The sequence below is a fragment of the Acomys russatus genome, chromosome X, assembly GCF_903995435.1.
Source record: "Acomys russatus chromosome X, mAcoRus1.1, whole genome shotgun sequence".
Classification (NCBI taxonomy): Eukaryota; Metazoa; Chordata; class Mammalia; order Rodentia; family Muridae; genus Acomys; species Acomys russatus.
In genome coordinates, this window is record NC_067169.1 from 56427997 (window position 1) to 56445671 (window position 17675).

Genomic DNA, 17675 nt, shown 5'->3' on the forward strand with positions numbered 1-17675 from the left:
ATCCCAGCACTCAGAAAGCAAAGGCAGGCAGATTTCTGTGAGTTCGAGGCCAGCCTGATCTATAGAGTAAGTTCCAGGACAGCCAAGGCTACACAGAGAAACTCTGCCTTGAAAACAAACAAAATAAAAAAGTTAACAATTTACTTTTTAAAGAAGTTTTATCTCATGTGTTTTGTGTACATGTATGCATGTGCCTATGTACATGCCTAGTTTCCTCTCAAGTCAGAAGAGGGCATTACTTCCTCTGGATCCGGAGTTAATGATGGCTGTGAATCACCATATGGACTGAGCCCAGATCCTCTGCAAGAACAACAGATGCTCTTAAGTGCCGAGCCATCTCTCTAGCCCCCTCCCTATTGCCCAATAAATCTATTTTTTAAAATAACTTATTCATTTTTATTTCATGTACATTTGTGTTTTGCCTGCATGTATGTCTGTGTGAGAGTGTCAGATCTTGAAGTTACAGACAGTTGTGAACTGCCATGTGGGTGCCGGGAATTGAACTTGGATCCTCTGAAAGAGAAGTCAGTGCTCTTAACCTCTGAGCCATCTCTCTAGCCCCCAAGAAATCTATTTTCTAAAAGGCATTTCTTTTGTTAATTCAATAAAAATTAGTAAACATAATTTATTTTTTGTTGTTTTTTTTTTGCTTTTTGAGACAGGGTCTCTCTATGTAGCCTTGGCTGTCCTAGACTCACTTTGTAGGTCAGGCTGGCCTTGAACTCACAGATCTACCTGCCTCTGCCTCCCGAGTACTGGGATTAAAGGAGTGAGCCATCGTGCCAGTTTAATGAATATAATTTCACTGGTAAAAATTCTAGGTTTAAAAACACTTCATTTGGTTGGATGTGGTGATGCTCGCCTTTAATCCCAGCACTTGGGAGGCAGAGGCAGGTGGATCGCTGTGAGTTCAAGGCCAGCCTGGTCTACAAAGCGAGTCCAGGACAGCCAAGGCTACACGGAAAGACCTTGTCTCAAAAAAACAAAAACAAATAAAAAATAACATCTTGAGAGATGGTTTAGCCCGTTAAGAGCACTTGCTGATTTTACAGGGTACCAGGTTATGTTCCTAGCACCCGCATAGTGGCTGATGACCATTTGTAACTCCATTCCAGGAGTTCTGATGCTCTCTTTGGACCTCCCAAGGTACCAGCTACATACACGGTACACATTACATTTATCCATTCAGGAAAACAGTCATAAACCTAAACTACTGTTTTAATTACTTAAAAATAGAAGTAAATCTTTAAAAAGACTAAGTGACAAAGACAAAAATATAACAAAAACAAAAGACTAAGTGACCAGGCATAGTGGTAGGCACCTGTAATTCTAGCACTGAAAAGTCTGAGGAAGGAGGACCTAAAGCTCAAGGCTAGCCTGGGCTATAGAGCAAAGCCTTGCCTTGTGATTCTGGCACCCCAAATGAACTCAAGGCTAGCCTGGAATATATACCAAAAACATGTCTCAAGAGAAGGAGTAAGTCATTACTGTGGACATTCAGACAATACCAATATATACGGAAAAACTTGAAATCATTTCCCTTACCAATTCTACTCAATGCCCAGACATAGCAGCTGTTATGGGACTGTCATGTATCTTACAGAGTTTTCCCCTACCCATATACTTACAGGACTCCGAGGGTAAAATATATATTGTTTTCTACAAAGAATTGCTTGGGATTCTCCCAAAAAGCCACAGAAATGACTAGAAAGACAGTTCACACCAAAAGCCTCCGCCCCAGCTTTTGAAGATACAGTTTCTCTGTGTAGCCTTGGCTGTCCTGGACTTGCTTTGTAGACCAAGCTGGCCTCGAATTCACAGCGATCCACCTGCCTCTGTCTCCTGAGTGCTGGGATTAAAGGCATTAAGAGCTCTTGCTTCTTTTGCACAGCACCCACGATTGGTCCCTAGCTTCCATGTGGCAGGTCACAATTGTCTTCAACCACAGTTCTAGCAGATTCCACACTCTCTTTAGGCCTCCATGGAGGCAGCAAGCACACATACATGCAGCAAACACTCAACACCATAAAAAGCCGTATCAAGCCAGGCGTGGTGGCACATGCCTTTAATCCCAGCCCTCGGGAGGCAGAGGCAAGTGGATCAGTTCAAGGTCAGCCTGGTCTACAAAACGAGTTCAGGATAGCCAGGACTGTTACACAGAGAAACCCTGTCTCAAAAAAAAAAAAAACAAAAAACCTTTTTTAAAAAGCCGTATCAATTTCTTGGCCCAGCATAAAGGCTGCTTAGTAGAGAATATCTTCGATAATTGTATTTTTTTATTTTCCTCTTGCTAACTTCCCTAATTTAATGTTTTCATTTTCTAGCTTTTCACTGTTGTTTTCAAATAAGGTGTTATGTAGCCCAGGCTAGTCTCTAACTCACTTAGTAGCCAAGGATGACCTTGAATTCCTGTTCCTTTTTCACTACAGTGTTTTGAATGCAAGCATGGCCATGGCACCAGGCTTAGCTTAGTTTTTAATCTTATGAAATAATTCAAATACTCGGGTACAGAAATTAGTTTATTAAATTAACAGCTGAAATGTTTAACTGGCATTTCAAAACTGTATACACAGGTTTTGTGTACTAGAGGAAGTGCAGAATGCACAGGAAAAACTTTAGGATGAAGGTATTTAGTCTACTTTAAATACAGTAGTTAGCTGTGTAAACCTTGGGCTGGATTTCCTTATAAAATTGGAATAGACAAATAATTATTACTAGTTTTTTTTTAGAGCTCTACAAACATTAAAAAAAAAAAACAAAAAAACACAGTGCCAAGATCTGTCTGTTCGGGCTGCTAAGCATCAAGCTAAGAAGAAGAAAAATACCTAGGTGTCCCAGCACACAGCTGGAACCTCAGCTGGAAGGCAGAGGAGGAGGACAGTGATGAGTTCGAGGCCAGAATGGGCTACAGTGGAGAATGCTTCAAACGAACAGAAGAAAAAACAAAAAGAAAGAAATACGAATATTATACGCTTTCCACATCTCAGTTTGTTCCATAAAGGGGGGGAGGGGGCGTGTGTCTGAATTTGCTCATTCTTGTCTATCAAACACAGAATACAGCCGAGGACGCGTTACACATTCTGAATGTTTGAAAAACGGGCATGAAACTGGCATCATCTCACGCATATGGTTCTCCCACTGCTGGGTGGACATGACAGACAGCTCTTACACACATTCGAGGGAACTACACGGACGACAGAAGAAGCTGGCCTAATACCCTCTGGGTAGCAAAACGAGCTCCTCAAACCAACACGCAAAGCTGTCCAAACTTCACAAGTGTAACAACTTGTAGCTGCACCTTCCCCAGCTACTGGAAACCAGCTGGTCACCCACTCCAGCCTTCTTTTGGATTCAACACACACACACACACACACCTACTCCAGTCTTCTTTTGCATTCGAAACGCACACACACACACACACAGTTGCAGTTCCCGCTTTTGTCAAGCCAACTTCCTTCCAACCCCGGAATCCAAGTCACGCCCAGCACAGATCCTAGGGAAAGAGAGAGCTGACCCTCTCCAGCCCCAAGTTGGCAGGCGCCGCCTCACCTCCTTCTTTCTTTGGGCAGAGGCCGAAGGAACCTCGGAAACAAGTAGCAGTGCCACCGCCGCGATTGCACACACACACCAGAGCCACCTTGGCGAGGCCATGTTCACTGCTCTCCCTCGGCGGCGGGGCGAAACTTTCTTCCAGCAAGGTCCGAGGGTGGGGCGTGAGAATGGGCGAACAGAGCGCTTGCCGCTCCCCATTGGCTCGGCTCAGCCCTGCCGGGCGACCCCTCACATCACGTCACACACCGCAGACGCCCGCTAAAAAGATAGTTTTCTTCCGATTGGTTCCCGGGAGCCAATAGGAAAAGGATAATCTGGAGGTTTCTTATTGGTCCGCTGAAAAGTCTGCCACGCCCCCTTTGTGTTGCGTAAAGACGTCGACAATGCTCAGCGAAGTTTCAATGCGCACGCGCAGGTGTTAAGTGTTGCTAGACTTTTTTTTTTCTTTTTTTCTTTTCTTTTTTCTTTTTGGTGAGTCACAAAGCTTTCCTTTAGAATTGTTTGAAATTTGAGCCGCCCTACGTAACGCACGTCCCCCAATCGAAGCATTTGGAATGTGAAGACGAGCACCAATCGTTCAAGGTCATCCTTGACTGCCAGCGTTCCAGGCCACCTAATCAATGCAAGATTGTCTTAAAGAAAAACGTGCCCTCCTGTTTTCTCACAATCAAAATCCCAGCATTTGGGAGGCAGGACGATTAGGACATCAAGAAATTTACCGAATGTTCAGATTTCCAGTCTAGCCTAGGCCACAATAGGTCTTACATCAAAAGTGTTTTGTTTTTATTTATTTTTGTTTGTTTGTTTTTATTTTTTGAAACCTACTTCTTTAGTGTAATACTCTGGAAGAGGGGCTTGAGAAATCTCTCAATGGTTGAGAACATTTTTTTGGCCTGGCATGGTGGCGCATGCCTTTAATCCCAGCACTCGGGAGGCAGAGGCAGGCGGATCGCTGTGAGTTCGAGGCCAGCCTGGTCTACAAAGCGAGTCCAGGACAGCCAAGGCTACACAGAGAGACCCTGTCTCGAAAAAAAAAAACCCAACGTTTTTTGTTTAGATATATATTTTAACTTATTTATGGTTAAATAGAGTCTGAAGACAAAATGATAGTACATAGGATAAGTTTATTTTGCTCATTCTCAACAGCCAACACACACACACACCTACCTTTTTATTTTTTTAAAGATTTATTTATTTATTATTATGTATACAGTGCTCTGCTTGCAGGTACTCCTGCAAGCCAGAAGATGGCACCATATCACATTACAGCAGATGGTTATGAGCCACCATGTGGTTGCTGGGAATTGAACTCAGGACCTTTGGAAGAGCAGGCAGTGCTCTTAACCACTGAGCCATCTCTCCAGCCCCCCCCCACACCTTTTAAAAGAAAAGATTCATTTATTATGCATACAGGGCTCTGCCTGCATGTGTGCCTGCCCGCCAGAAGAGGAAATCAGCTCTCATTATAGATGGTTATGAGCCCACCATGTGATTGCTGGGAATTGAACTCAGGACCTCTGGAAGAACAGGCAGTGCTTTAAACCTCTGAGCTATTTCTCCAGTCCTCACACACACATTTTTAAAGTATTCTTTTTAACTATTCTTGCAGATGGCACAAGTTCTGTTCCCATTACCAATGTTGAGGTGCTTACAATTGCCTGCAACTCCTTCCCAAATTGCTTTGGTCATGGTGTTTCCACATACCAATACTAACCCTGACCAAGCCACTGGGAATATATAGGACAGTTGGAAGGACATTTAACTGGCATTTGTAAAGACATGGGGTCAATCATCAGTATTCCTTCAGTACATATACACATACACAGCCTATAATTTGGATTTCTTTCCTTCTTCTTTTTCTTCTTCTTCTTCTTCTTCTTCTTCTTCTTCTTCTTCTTCTTCTTCTTCTTCTTCTTCTTCTTCTTCTTCTTCTACAGCACAGGAGATTGAATAAAGGACCCCATTCGAGTGGGCAAGCATTTTACCACAGAGCTGCATCCCAAGTCCAACTTGCATTTATTCTGAGTGTGTGGAACATATTATGTGATTACTCTTTTAGGTCATACTTGAAAGCAAATCTCCCACAGAATTATAATCCCATTATCTGGAGAGTTAAGGAGATGGATGTTGAAAGGAAAAGAATTGGTCTCAACATAAAGAGATAAGAAATCTGATGAGCATTGTGGTGCATATCTGTAATTCCAGTACTCAAGAGATAGAGGCAGGAAGATCAAGGAACTCCCTGGCCTACATAGGGAGTTCCTTCCTGAGCTACAAGAGACCCTGTCTCCAAAACAAAACAAAACAAAACAGAGAAGAGAGCTGGGTGAAGTGGCACATGCTTGTAATCCCAGTACTAGGAGAGGCAGAGGTAGGCGGATCTCTGAGTTCAAGGCTAGCCTGGTCTCCAAAGTGAATCCAGGATAGCCAAGGCTACACAGAGAAGCCCTGTCTCAAAAAACAAAAACAAAAACAAAAACAAAGAAGGAAAAAATAGAGAAGAGAGAACAGAAGAAAGACACATACAATAACCACATGTAGTAGTGGCACATGCCTGTAATCCCAGCACTTGGCAGACTATAAAACAGCAAAATCACAAATTTGAGGCCCACTTGGGTTACATGGCAAGTCTCTGTCTTAAAGAAGAGATAAATATATGTGAATGTAGGAAATGAAAAAATTAAGCCGGACCTCATAGGTCTGCTTAATTCTGGCTACTTGGGAGACTGAGGCAGGAATATTGTAAGTTTAATGCTTGCTGGGACTTTAGAGTGAGTTAGCAGCCAATGTGGGCAACTTAGTGTGAGCTTATCTCAAAAGTTTAAAAGAGAATTTTAAATATGGTTAAATTAAAACCAGGGCAGCTCGTACCTATAGTCCCAACACTTGGGAAGCTGAAGCGGGCAAATTGCCATGAGATTGAGGCTAGACTTGGCTACATAGTGAATTCCAAGCTAGCTTGGGTTACACGATGGAATCCTGGCTAAAGAAACAAACCTATAAATAAACAAACAAGCATACCAAAATAAGCATAGGTGTTCCAGCGTCTTTGTTGTATGCTGACTTAGACTGCTTCAGGTATATGTGCCAGAGTGGCCATGTGGACACAATATGGTACAGAATCACCAATGGATACAAAACATAATGGATAAAAGCTTGATGGAGAAAAGTATAGTCCCAATGCATTCTTCACAAGTTATTCTTTTGCACAATCCCTCCTTTCTGCACACTTTTTTTTAATTACTAAAGGACAGCAGTGACTTTAAGGTGTAGAAATCTGATACACAGTGCTTTGATTAAATGATTAAAGTTTATACTATCAATAATGGGACATGCTAAGTTCCCATACCTTCTTGTAGGATGCTCCAAGAAGCAGAGTTTGGCTTGTAATTCTTTCTCTAATCATGACACTAGAAAAACTAAGGCAGAAGAATTGCAAATTCTAGGTGAGTTCTGTCCTTTCTGGGTTATGTAGGGAGACCCTGTCTTACAAAAAATTTGAGAAGGTACATATGTTACATAGTGTTCTTACCAGGTGTACATAAATTAAATGGACTCCCTAGAAAACAGACAGACAAATTGACCTCCCAGCACTTGGGAGGGAGAAGCAGGTGGATCTTTGAGTTCCATGCCAGCCTGTTCTACAGAGAGAGTTCCTGGATAGCCAGAAGTACATAGAAAGACCCTGTCTCAAGTACTCCTCCCAAAATTCCAAAAAAAGGTAAAAAGTTAAACCAATTAGTATAGGTAATAGGAGACAGAAAATAAAAAATCTGAAGGGACAGTAGTTTGTTTTAATTTTTTAAATTTTGGTTTTTCAAGACAGAGTTTCTCTGTGTTAGCCTTGCCTGTCCTGGACTTGCTTTGTAGACCAGGTTGGCCTAGAACTCACAGTGATCCACCTGCCTCTGCTTCCCAAGTGCTGGGATTAAAGGGTGTGCCACAATGCCCTGCTTAGGGACAGTAGTTTGAAGTGAGACACTAAACCCAAACCTCTGAAGTTTTAGTGCCATCTTGACGCTGGTGCTTTATGTGAGGTTAGTGTCAGCTCTCCTTTGTAGAGTCCTAAACATTCAAAGAGTTACCTCCCTGCTTAGTAAATACTATTCTAAGGCCCTCATGAAGCTTGAAACTACATTTCCCAAAGTCCTTTCTCTTTTCTAGCAGGAAACAGGATTACAATTTCTATAGGTCAATCCCCAAATCTCGCGAAATCTCACCAAATCGCATTAGGTGTCTCCACTGAAAGCCATTTTGTTTTTCAGGACTCTGCAAGGGTAGCTGGAGCTAATTTGCACCGACGAAGCAGCTGTAGTCACCACGGTTCCATCTTCTCCACGATGTTGCCCTTAGCCAAAAACGCGCTAAGCCGTCTCCAAGGTGAGCAGATAATGTGGGTGAGTCCTTTACAGGAGTCTGGGATCCGTTTGTCCTTGTGCTCTTGTGCCCTTCCCCCCACCGCCCCCGCCAGCATCCTGCACTTTTATCCTAGATGCACGTTGTTCTGCGTGGTCTCAAGTCACTGGAAATTCGCCATGACTGTGGTAGCCGTGACAGTTATCATCCTGTCATTGTGCTCCTAGCCTAGATCTGCATTCTCATTCTTCAGGGACTATGATTTTCAGGAAGACCGCTATGGAAGACACTTCATTCTTTAGCTTTGGGAGTGTATTTACGAGGTACCCTACAGAGAGGAGCTGATGTACCGTAACAGTAGATCTACCATACCTGGATTCATATATAGCAAGGGGGAATCCCTAAGTGGTAGCCTGGTGGCTTTGAAGACGTCATCTGTACATTATTAACGGGCTATTAGCTGTCGGGAATACACTCGTGATCACTTTTTCCTGTTTAAAAGTTAGGCAAGTGATGTGGAAATTTGAAACTAGCATTATATATGGAGAATACGCTGAAGTGTAGAGGAAAAAAATCATTTTGATAATTGCTTTCCCTTGAAGGTGACCTTCAATAATGTGACTAGAGGTGACCTTACAAGCTACCCTTAGCTTGCTTCTCTAGCCATGATTTTATTTTTATTTTACAGAGATATTAGGATCATTACATTGTGTTCTAAACACTGAGGTAATTTGGGAATAATTGAAAAAAATTATAACCCCAGCTGATGTTTTATATGCCACAAGCTGTGTTTATTATTTCTTTCACTTTGGACAAATGATTTAGCTTTAAAAAAATGATCTCATGTTTTTCTCTTTCAAAAAATTTATTTAATTATTCACTTTCCATCCTGTTTGTAGCCCCATCCCTTCTCACCTCCCAGTCCCACCCTCCCTCCCTATTCCTCAGAAAAGGGGAGTCCCCCTTCCCACCCATAATATCTTGTGAAGTAGGTAGTATTTACTAAGCTGTTTTACAAAACAAGGTTATAAAGCTAAATCATCAAGTTGTCATCAGTTAAACAGAGGTTAGTAAGTACTACCCATTTCATAAGATTATTAACCAATGTCTGGTCACTAAACTTTTTGGTTGGTATAGAGGAGAGACTTAAGGAAATCCACTTGGTAAATCAGAGTGTTGAAACAACAGCTGTTTGCTAATCTGAATTTCTTTGATCTGTAAGTGATTTAGGGACTTTTATACTGGAGGAAAAGGTGATTTTTAAAATTTATTTTGTCGTTTTTCTGCTTTTTTGGTGTGGCATTCACATACTCACCTTTTTAAAGTGTTCTCGAGCAGAATACATTATGTGATGTTCAGGAATTTGGTTATTTATTCTGGATGTAGTGCGCTCTCTCTCTCTCTCTCTCTCTCTCTCTCTCTCTGTGTGTGTGTGTGTGTGTGTGTGTGAGTGTGAAGTACACTAGGTTGGCCTCCAACTTAGTATGTAGCCAAGGATGTCTTCAACTCCTGGTCCTTTGTCTCCATTTCCCAAGTGTTGGGATTATAAGTACTTAGTACCTTTATAGACTTAATTGTGTTTGTTTCTGTAGTGTTAGGGTCAAGTCTAGGAATTATTAGGCAAGTACTACACCAATTAAGCTGCATTTCTCAGGGTGTGACAGGTTAAAGGTGAAAATGAAAGCTAAGTAACATAGCTAATATAATGATTAAGTAATTATCAGGATTATACCATGTAGAGACCATTAGCCTGGCTTTGGGGAGGTGATTTTGTCTTTATTTTTTGCAATGGTTTCGTTCTGTAGCTCAGGCTGGCATCAAAATCAAGTGTCATTTTCTACCTTAGCTGTGAGTACAAGTACCTTCAAAGTCCTGAGAGTACAGGTGTGAGCCATCACAGCTTGAATCAACATTGCTTTTTCCACTGTATCTGTAAGTGCCTTTAAAGGCCCTTAAAACAGGCCAGGTGTGGTGATGCACACATTTAATCTCAGCACTCGGGAGGCCGAGGGAAGTGGATCTCTGTGAGTTGGAGGCCAACCTGGTCTACAAAGCAAGCCCAGGTCAGCCAGGGCTACACAGAAAAGCCCTGTCTTGAAAAACCAAAACCCAACCCAAACCAAGCAGAACACCTTAAAACAATAAAGACGTGACACGACACTTAGTTTAGAGAAAGGACGAAAAAAATACTTTTCTTGGTATTTATCACTTCTTTTCTAGTTTCATTTCCTATTAAGCTGCCTATATACCTTATTCTTCGTCCAACCTTGATTGGCTTTCTGTCAATTTTAATCTATTTTTCTACATCTATATAAACAAGCCCCACTTGCCTAAGTTCTCAGTTACTTTTACTTTCTCATGCACCCTAGGCTGACTCCTGATCCTCCTGCCTCCACCTTCTAAATGCTGGGATTACAAATATGCTTGTCTGCTAATATGCTCTTATATAATCGAGCCTTATTCATTACTGATTATCTTACAATCTAGCATACCATAATTTGGGGGAATCATCTTAAGGTGATAAGCATTTGATGTATATTAATCTGATATTTTTAAATTTATTTATTTTCCTTTGTATATATAAAGTTGTCAAGTAGTGTTGAGTAAATTTTAGTGAAAATTGAAGTCATAGGTATTCAACTTAATGAGAGGTGTCCAATAAACCATTACTTACATACACCTCCAGTTTTTCTTTTCCTCCAGCCATTTTTTTGAGACAGGGTGTCACTATATAGCTCTGATTGGTTTGGAACTTACTAAATTTGGCTGACCTTGAACTCAAAGAAATCTGCCTGGCCTGACTCTGGAGAGCTCCAACTTTTGTTCCTGTTTGGCAGTTGTGTTCTCTTTATTTTGAAAATTGTTACATACACTTCTGTGTTTTGTTTTGTTTTTAAAGTTCGAAGCATTCAGCAAGTGGTGGCAAGGCAGAGCCACCAGAAAAGGACACCTGATTTCCATGACAAATATGGAAATGCTATATTGGCAGGTGGAACCATCTTCTGCATTTCTGCATGGACATATGTAAGTACTATTAGTTGAGTATTTCTTCTTTTGCAGTGTTAGGGTTCAACTTAGGGTCTTGTACATGATAGGCAAATGCTCTACCATTGAGCTATATGCTCAGGTTTAGTGGTTTTTAATCTAGATATGTTTTATTCTTGTCTAGTCTCTATATTGAAAATGTTAAATTTCTAGTTAAGGGATTTGAAAGACCATCTGGTCATCCACCCAATATGTGTGTTGCATTCAGCATCCATCTGTCTTCTATTTTTTTTGAGACAGGGTTTCTCTGTGTAGCCTTGGCTGTCCTGGACCCACTCTGTAGACTAGGCTGGCCTGGAAGTCACAGTGATCTGCCTGCCTCTGCCTCCCGAGTGCTGGAACTATCTTCTGTTCTTAATGATTCCAGGAACAAATTGCTTGTTGGATTACAAGGCAGCCCATTTCCGGATTGTGTAGCTGTTAGAAGGATCTTTTTTGTGGAGCCCAATCATGGGGGTGTATGCCTGCAATCCCAGCTCTTAGAGGCTTAGGCGAGGGTGCTGTATGGGTGAGGTTAGCCTGGGCCATATAGTGTACATAATGAGACCTTGTCTCTACAACAGTTAATACAATTCTAATGTTGAGTTAAATGTGCTTCCCTTCATAATTTTTACAGTTAATAGCAAGCAGTACAAAAATTCTGACTCATTGTATTTCCATATGAACAGCCATCAGCTAGTGGAAGATTGTTGTCCTGGGTTGTAAAGTACATGCTTAACACGGACTGGGCCCTGCGTTCAATCTACAGCATCACCACCCCCAAACAAAAAAAATCATTAGCGTGGTGTCTTTACTTTATTAAGATTAAAATATCTGTAAATATATTGGTCAGTTTTTGTTCTATAATTTCATAGTTTGAGTCACCTTTCTGGATATACTTCAGTGATCAGATTTCTTTCTAGAATTCTGTAATCAGAACTGAGGCAGAAGGCATTCTGGTTGGGAGTATACACCTGAAATCCCAGCACTTGGGAGGTTGAGACAGATTGAGAGAGTAAGAGCAGCTAGAGCTACAGCAAGATTGAGGCCTGCTTAGCCTACATAGCAGACGTTGTCTCAAAATAAAAAACAAGACCCCCAAAACGTGAGTATAAATTTCTTTTTTTCAAAAAAGATTATGTAGAGGGGCCGGATCCTCTTTCGGGTCTTGGCTCCAAGATGACCAAAAAAAGGAGAAACAACGGCCGTGCTAAAAAGGGCCTCGGCCACGTGCAGCCAATTTGCTGCACAAACTGCGCCGGTGCGTGCCCAAAGACAATGCCATGAAGAAGTTTGTCATCCAGAACATTGTAGAGGCCGCTGTTGTCAGGGACGTCCCCGAAACCGGCATCTTTGATGCTTATGTGCTGCCCAAGCTCCACATCAGGCTGCATTACTGCGTGAGCTGTGCCAGTCATAGCAAGGTGGTCAGGAATCGATCCCATGAGGCCCGGAAGGACCGAGCACCCCCACATGGTTTAGACCTGCTGGTGCTGCACCACGACCTCCACCAAAGCTCATGTAAAGACAGGACAGAAGAAAAAATACTTCGGACAAATAAAATGGGAGTTACATTAAAAAAAAAAAAAGATTATTTATTAGCCAGGCATGGTGGCACACACCTTTAATCCCAGCACTTGGGAGGCAGAGGCAGATGGATCACTATGAATTTGAGGCCAGCCTGCTCTACAAAAGTGAGTCCAAGACAGCCAAGGCTACACAGAGAAACCCTGTCTTGAAAAATAAAATAAAAAGATTTATTTATTTATTATGTATACAGTGTTCTGCCTGCATGTACCCCTGTATGGCAGAAGAGGGCACCAGATCTCATTATAGATGGTTGTGAGCCACCATGTGGTTGCTGGGAATTGAACTCAGGACATTTGGAAGAGCAGGTGGTGCTCTTAACCTCTGAGCCATCTCTCCGGCTCCTGAATAGAATTTTCTTGATGACTTCTAACTTGTTTTCCATATTTTAGGATTCTACATCTATTGTTTAGCAACTTATTTTCTAGGTTTCTATTTTCTGGTTAAAAGGGGTAATTTTGAAATTTTAATAACTATATTTTGTGTAAGTGATACAGATGCTGAGTAAGGTGGCACACACACCTGTAATCCCAACACTAGGGAGGCAGAATGATCAAGAGTTCAGGGTTGTTTCTCAGTTTACATATCAAGTCTGAGGCCACCTTGGGCCGCATGGAGCCTTGTCTTAGTAAAACAAAAATAACAATTCAACCCTCACCTGAAATTAAATATACTATTAATTTGAGTGCTGAGGATTGAACCTAGGTCTTGTGTATCTATGCATATCCATGCACCTTTAATGATCTATACCTCAGCCTTGATGTCAGATATTAAAATAAATGACTTCTCTTAGGTAGTTGCACTTGACAGAGGCAATGTTTTGGAAATAGAGAAAAAGTAAAATATAAGTTTAAATTAAGAACAATTTCAAAATTCATTTCCTTACTCTTCTAACCACATTCTAAGTGCTTTTTGTATGTGTGGGTTGGAGACAGGGTTTTTCTGTGTAGCCTTGGCTGTCCTAGACTCACTTTTGTAGACTAGGCTGGCCTTGAACTCACAGATCCACCTGCCTCTGCCTCCCAAGTACTGGGATTAAAGGTGTGCCCAACCACTGCCAGACTTTCCAAGTACTTAATGCCAGATGTGGCCAGTGACTCCTATATCTGGCAGTGCAGATTTAGAACATTTCCCTCAACCTAGAATATTGAGTTAAGTGTACTGCTCTGGTGAGTTAGGACAGCAATGAGTTTTGATCTCTATGTAAAGCACTATATCCCAGGTGACTTGCTGTTTCTTATGAACCTAAGGAACAGAATTTGCTTGTAATTTTGAAGAAACAGTTTCGTGCTTGAGAATGCACTGTGGTTTAAATATGTATAACTGACAGCCTTTTAATTCTTACAGACAGCTACACAAATTGGAATAGAATGGAACCTGTCCCCTGTTGGCAGAGTCACCCCAAAGGAATGGAGAGATCAGTAGTCATGCCAGCTGCTACAATAATCAAGGAAATGTTTCCAAACCAACTTATAAGTGATGCTAGGTTAAAGAATCATGTATTCATTAAAATATGCCATATTGAAGAATAAATAAAGTACCTTTGAAACCTTCATTTTAGGTTTTGTTTTCTTTTGTAAATGAAGCCAAGTGTGATGACTTTTAATGTTTTTTTTTTTCTATGAAGTGGTATGAGAGAAATCTATGATCAGGAAAGCAACTTTGTAGTAAGTTGGCATTACAGGTAGTGAATAAATAAGCACAGAGCTGTTTTAGGAGACCACGGGGTCAAGACTAGGCCATATAGGCTATGCCTACTACCTTGTGCCACATGGTCATATTTGGAATTGCCATTAGCTTACTTCCTCTCCTGATTGGAGAATTTAGACTGTCACCAAACCTAAGAGAATAATGGTCCTGTGTGAGCTAGGTTTGCTAAGGCCCAGCTCCTTAGCCCCTATGACATATTCATTTTAATGAGGTGGTGGATTTTCAGCATAATCTTTAATCCTTAGGGACGATATGTCACATTTCCTAGTTATGAACTGTTGCTGTAAAAATAAGTATCTGGTTTTTGCTTTTTTTTTTTTTTTTTTAGTTTTTTCAAGACAGAGTTTCTCTCTGTAGCCTTGGCTGTCCTGGACTCACTCTGTAGACCAGGCTGGCCTCAAACTCACAGCGATTGGCCTGCCTCTGCTTCCCGAGTGCTGGGATTAAAGGTGTGCACCACCACACCCAGCAAGTATCTGTTAATCATGGGTTTAAAATGAAAAAATTTGATACTTCTTGGCCTCCTATTGTTTTTTTGTGTCGTTTAGGTTTGCGGATTGTCCTGAGTTTAGTATATGGCTATTATGCTCTAAGCGGAACATGGAAATTCTGTCTCCTTTAGCAATCTATATTTATCTGATAGGAACTCCACATTCTGCTTACTAGAAATCATTTTCAAGATTTGTACCTCTAGGGCTGGAGAGCCAGCTCAGTGGTTAAGTGTGCACTTGCAGAGATCCTGAGTTCAATTCCCAAAACCCACATAGTGGCTCACAACCATCTATAATGTGATCTGATGCCATCTTCTGGTATTCAGGTGTGTATGCAGGTAGAGCACTCATACATAAAATCTTTTTAAAACTATACCTCTATATTAACAGTATTTGATATAGTTTAAGCTGGGTGTGGTAGCATGCACCAACATCAATCCCAGTTCTTAGAGGCAGGAAGGCACTTTGCAGTGATCCAGACCAATTGGGCCATACATAGTTAAGACCCTATCTCAAAAAACAAAACAAAAAACTTGAATATTTTATGAGATCTGTAGAAATGTTCAAACTAGTACTAAGCCATTCAAATACAAATCAATCTGAGATGTGATTAAATAACTTTTAAAGACCTTTTAACATCCTAGATATCCATCTTTTGACCTCAGAGCTAGCACTCATTTATGATGAGATAATGTTCACTATGATTTGTCACAGGTAAGTGATAGTTGTCAGTTTTGTGTGGTAGTTTACATGTAGTTGTGTGTGTGTGTGTCTGTGTGTACATGTGAAGGTCAGGATAATTCATAGGACTAGATTCTCCTTTACCACATAGGTCCTGGTAGCAAGTGCGCCTGCTGACCCATCTTGGCCTCCTTTGATGGATGAGTTCAGTACTACTGTAACCACTAGTGCAAATGATGCAGTAGTTATTTGATTTTTGCCCCACAATATTCTAACCTTGTTACACTGTTAAACTCAGCCAGGCAAGTTTTACCTTTTCAAGAAAATGTCCTCAGCTGGGTGTGGTGGCGCACACCTTTAATCCCAGCACTCGGGAGGCAGAGGCAGGCGGATCACTGTGAGTTCGAGGCCAGCCTGGTCTACAAAGTGAGTCCAGGACAGCCAAGGCTACACAGAGAAACCCTGTCTTGAAAAACAACAACAACAAAAACAAAAAACAAAGAAAAGAAAATGTCCCCAGTTTAACCTCTAACACATTACTTTGAATGTTGTTATTACCTGGAGTTAGGAGGTCAGTAAATTAAAATTTCTATTATATATTTCTCTTGCTGAAGAATTGAAACAGAAGCATTGCTAATTCTTTAAAATCCTTTGAGGGAACATGATATATTAGATTAAGATGGATGTCATTAAGTACTATTTTAAACTTTACTCTGAAATGAGATTGTCATGTATTTTCAGAGATTTAAATTCATTCAACTTATCAACAAAATACTGGTATTTTGAGGACAGAGGTACTGTTCTCTACGTGTTCACTTTGTGGAGGTGTCAGTGGAGGCCAGGATAGGGTGTGGGGTCCTTTGGAGCTGGAGTTAGTTACAGGCAGTTGTGAGCCCTTTTGGGGAGTACTCTTAACCTGTATGTCCATCTCCTCAACCCCAGATGTTGTCTTCTTACCCTGGTGACTTCATTAAGGATATATTGATGCCATATTGAAGCGATTTGGAGGTGGTTAGTATTTGCTGAACTGTCAGCAACCTGAGAACTTCGTAAAACATTGTCTTGGGAAAGTTCATTCAACATGGTAATCATGAAAAATGTTAATATGCTTGAATGTTCATGGGGAGTAGAGAGGAAGCAGGTAACGTTCATGCTAAGTACATTGTAGAGTGAGATGGTGTGTGACAGATAAGCCAGCGTCTTACATTAACTAAAGACACTGCTGACTTGCTTTTCTTCTCTAAAGCTCGGTTCCTGGTTCCTATTACTGAGCAATTTTATTTTTAATTTTTAGTTCCACGGCAATTGTATTGAGGGGAAAATGTGTACCAAGAGGCCAAATGGACAAACTATGTGAATAGTGATATTCTTTTAATTTAATACCAACCATTTTGCACCTGTAACTCAGTTTGCTGATATTTGGGAGCTCACTTAAAAGTTACCTTAGTTTCTTTTTAAAAAATTAAAAAGTACATGTATATGTGTGAGGTATGTGCACATGTGAGCGTAGGTGGCCTCAGAGTTCAGAATACTGTTGGGTCCCCTGGAGCTGGAGTTACAGGCAGTTGTGAGCTACCCACTGGATGCTGGGAACCGAACTTGGGTCCTACAAGAACAGTATATGCTCTTTTTGGTTTAGTTTGGTTTGGTTTTTCGAGATAGGGTTTCTCTGTGTAGCCCTGGCTCTCCTGGACTTTGTAGATCAGGGTGGCCTCGAACTCAAAGAGATCCGCCTGCCTCTGCCTCCCGAATGCTGGAATTAAAGTTCTAAGTGCTCTTAACCATCACTCCAACCCCCATAATTGTTTAAAATTATTTATTCATTTTATTAATGTGTATTTGTGGGTGTGCTGTATGTACCATAGCCCAGGTATGAAGACAAGAGAAAGATTTGTGGGAGTTCTCTCCCTCCACGAGGGATGGAGCTCAGGCCAGGAGGTTTGGTGGTAAAAATTTTTACCTGCAGGGGATTAAACTCAAGAAATTGCCAGCCACTAGACTTTACCCCCAACCCCATTGTATTATGGTAGTTATTTTATTTGAGAAAGTCTGTGTATTTGTGTGTGTGTGTACACCACATCGTATATGTGGGGTAAGAGGATAGTTTACAGCAGCAGTCTATTATCTCTGTGTATGGGTGTTTTATTTCCATGTACAGCTGTATACCACACATACGCAGTGCCCCAGAAGGCCAGAAGAGGGCATCGACTCCCTGGGACTGGAGTTAAGAGCTGGCTGTGAGTAGCCAGGGGCTCTCTGAAATCAGCGCTCTTA

The 17675-nt window shown here is 41.3% G+C and overlaps 2 protein-coding genes and 1 pseudogene across 2 annotated transcripts in view; 2 read left to right on the forward strand and 1 right to left on the reverse strand.

The window, feature by feature from the left end:
• The window catches only part of Magt1 (magnesium transporter 1), a 37308-nt gene extending 33543 nt beyond the window's left edge, over positions 1–3765 (reverse strand). Inside the window, exon 1 of the mRNA XM_051140958.1 lies at positions 3550–3765. Within this exon, the coding sequence (XP_050996915.1) occupies positions 3550–3750 (201 nt within the window). The 5' untranslated portion in view covers positions 3751–3765. The remainder of the gene's footprint in view (positions 1–3549) is intronic.
• A 4000-nt stretch (positions 3766–7765) lies between these two features.
• Positions 7766–14074, forward strand: LOC127185124 (cytochrome c oxidase subunit 7B, mitochondrial). The gene is made up of 3 exons (XM_051141672.1): positions 7766–7932; positions 10808–10932; positions 13867–14074. The coding sequence occupies exons 1-3, from the start codon at positions 7893–7895 to the stop codon at positions 13942–13944; spliced, it is 243 nt and encodes an 80-aa protein (XP_050997629.1). The 5' UTR covers positions 7766–7892; the 3' UTR covers positions 13945–14074.
• On the forward strand, positions 12112–12457 carry LOC127185123 (40S ribosomal protein S26-like; annotated as a pseudogene).
• Positions 14075–17675: the final 3601 nt, after the last annotated feature.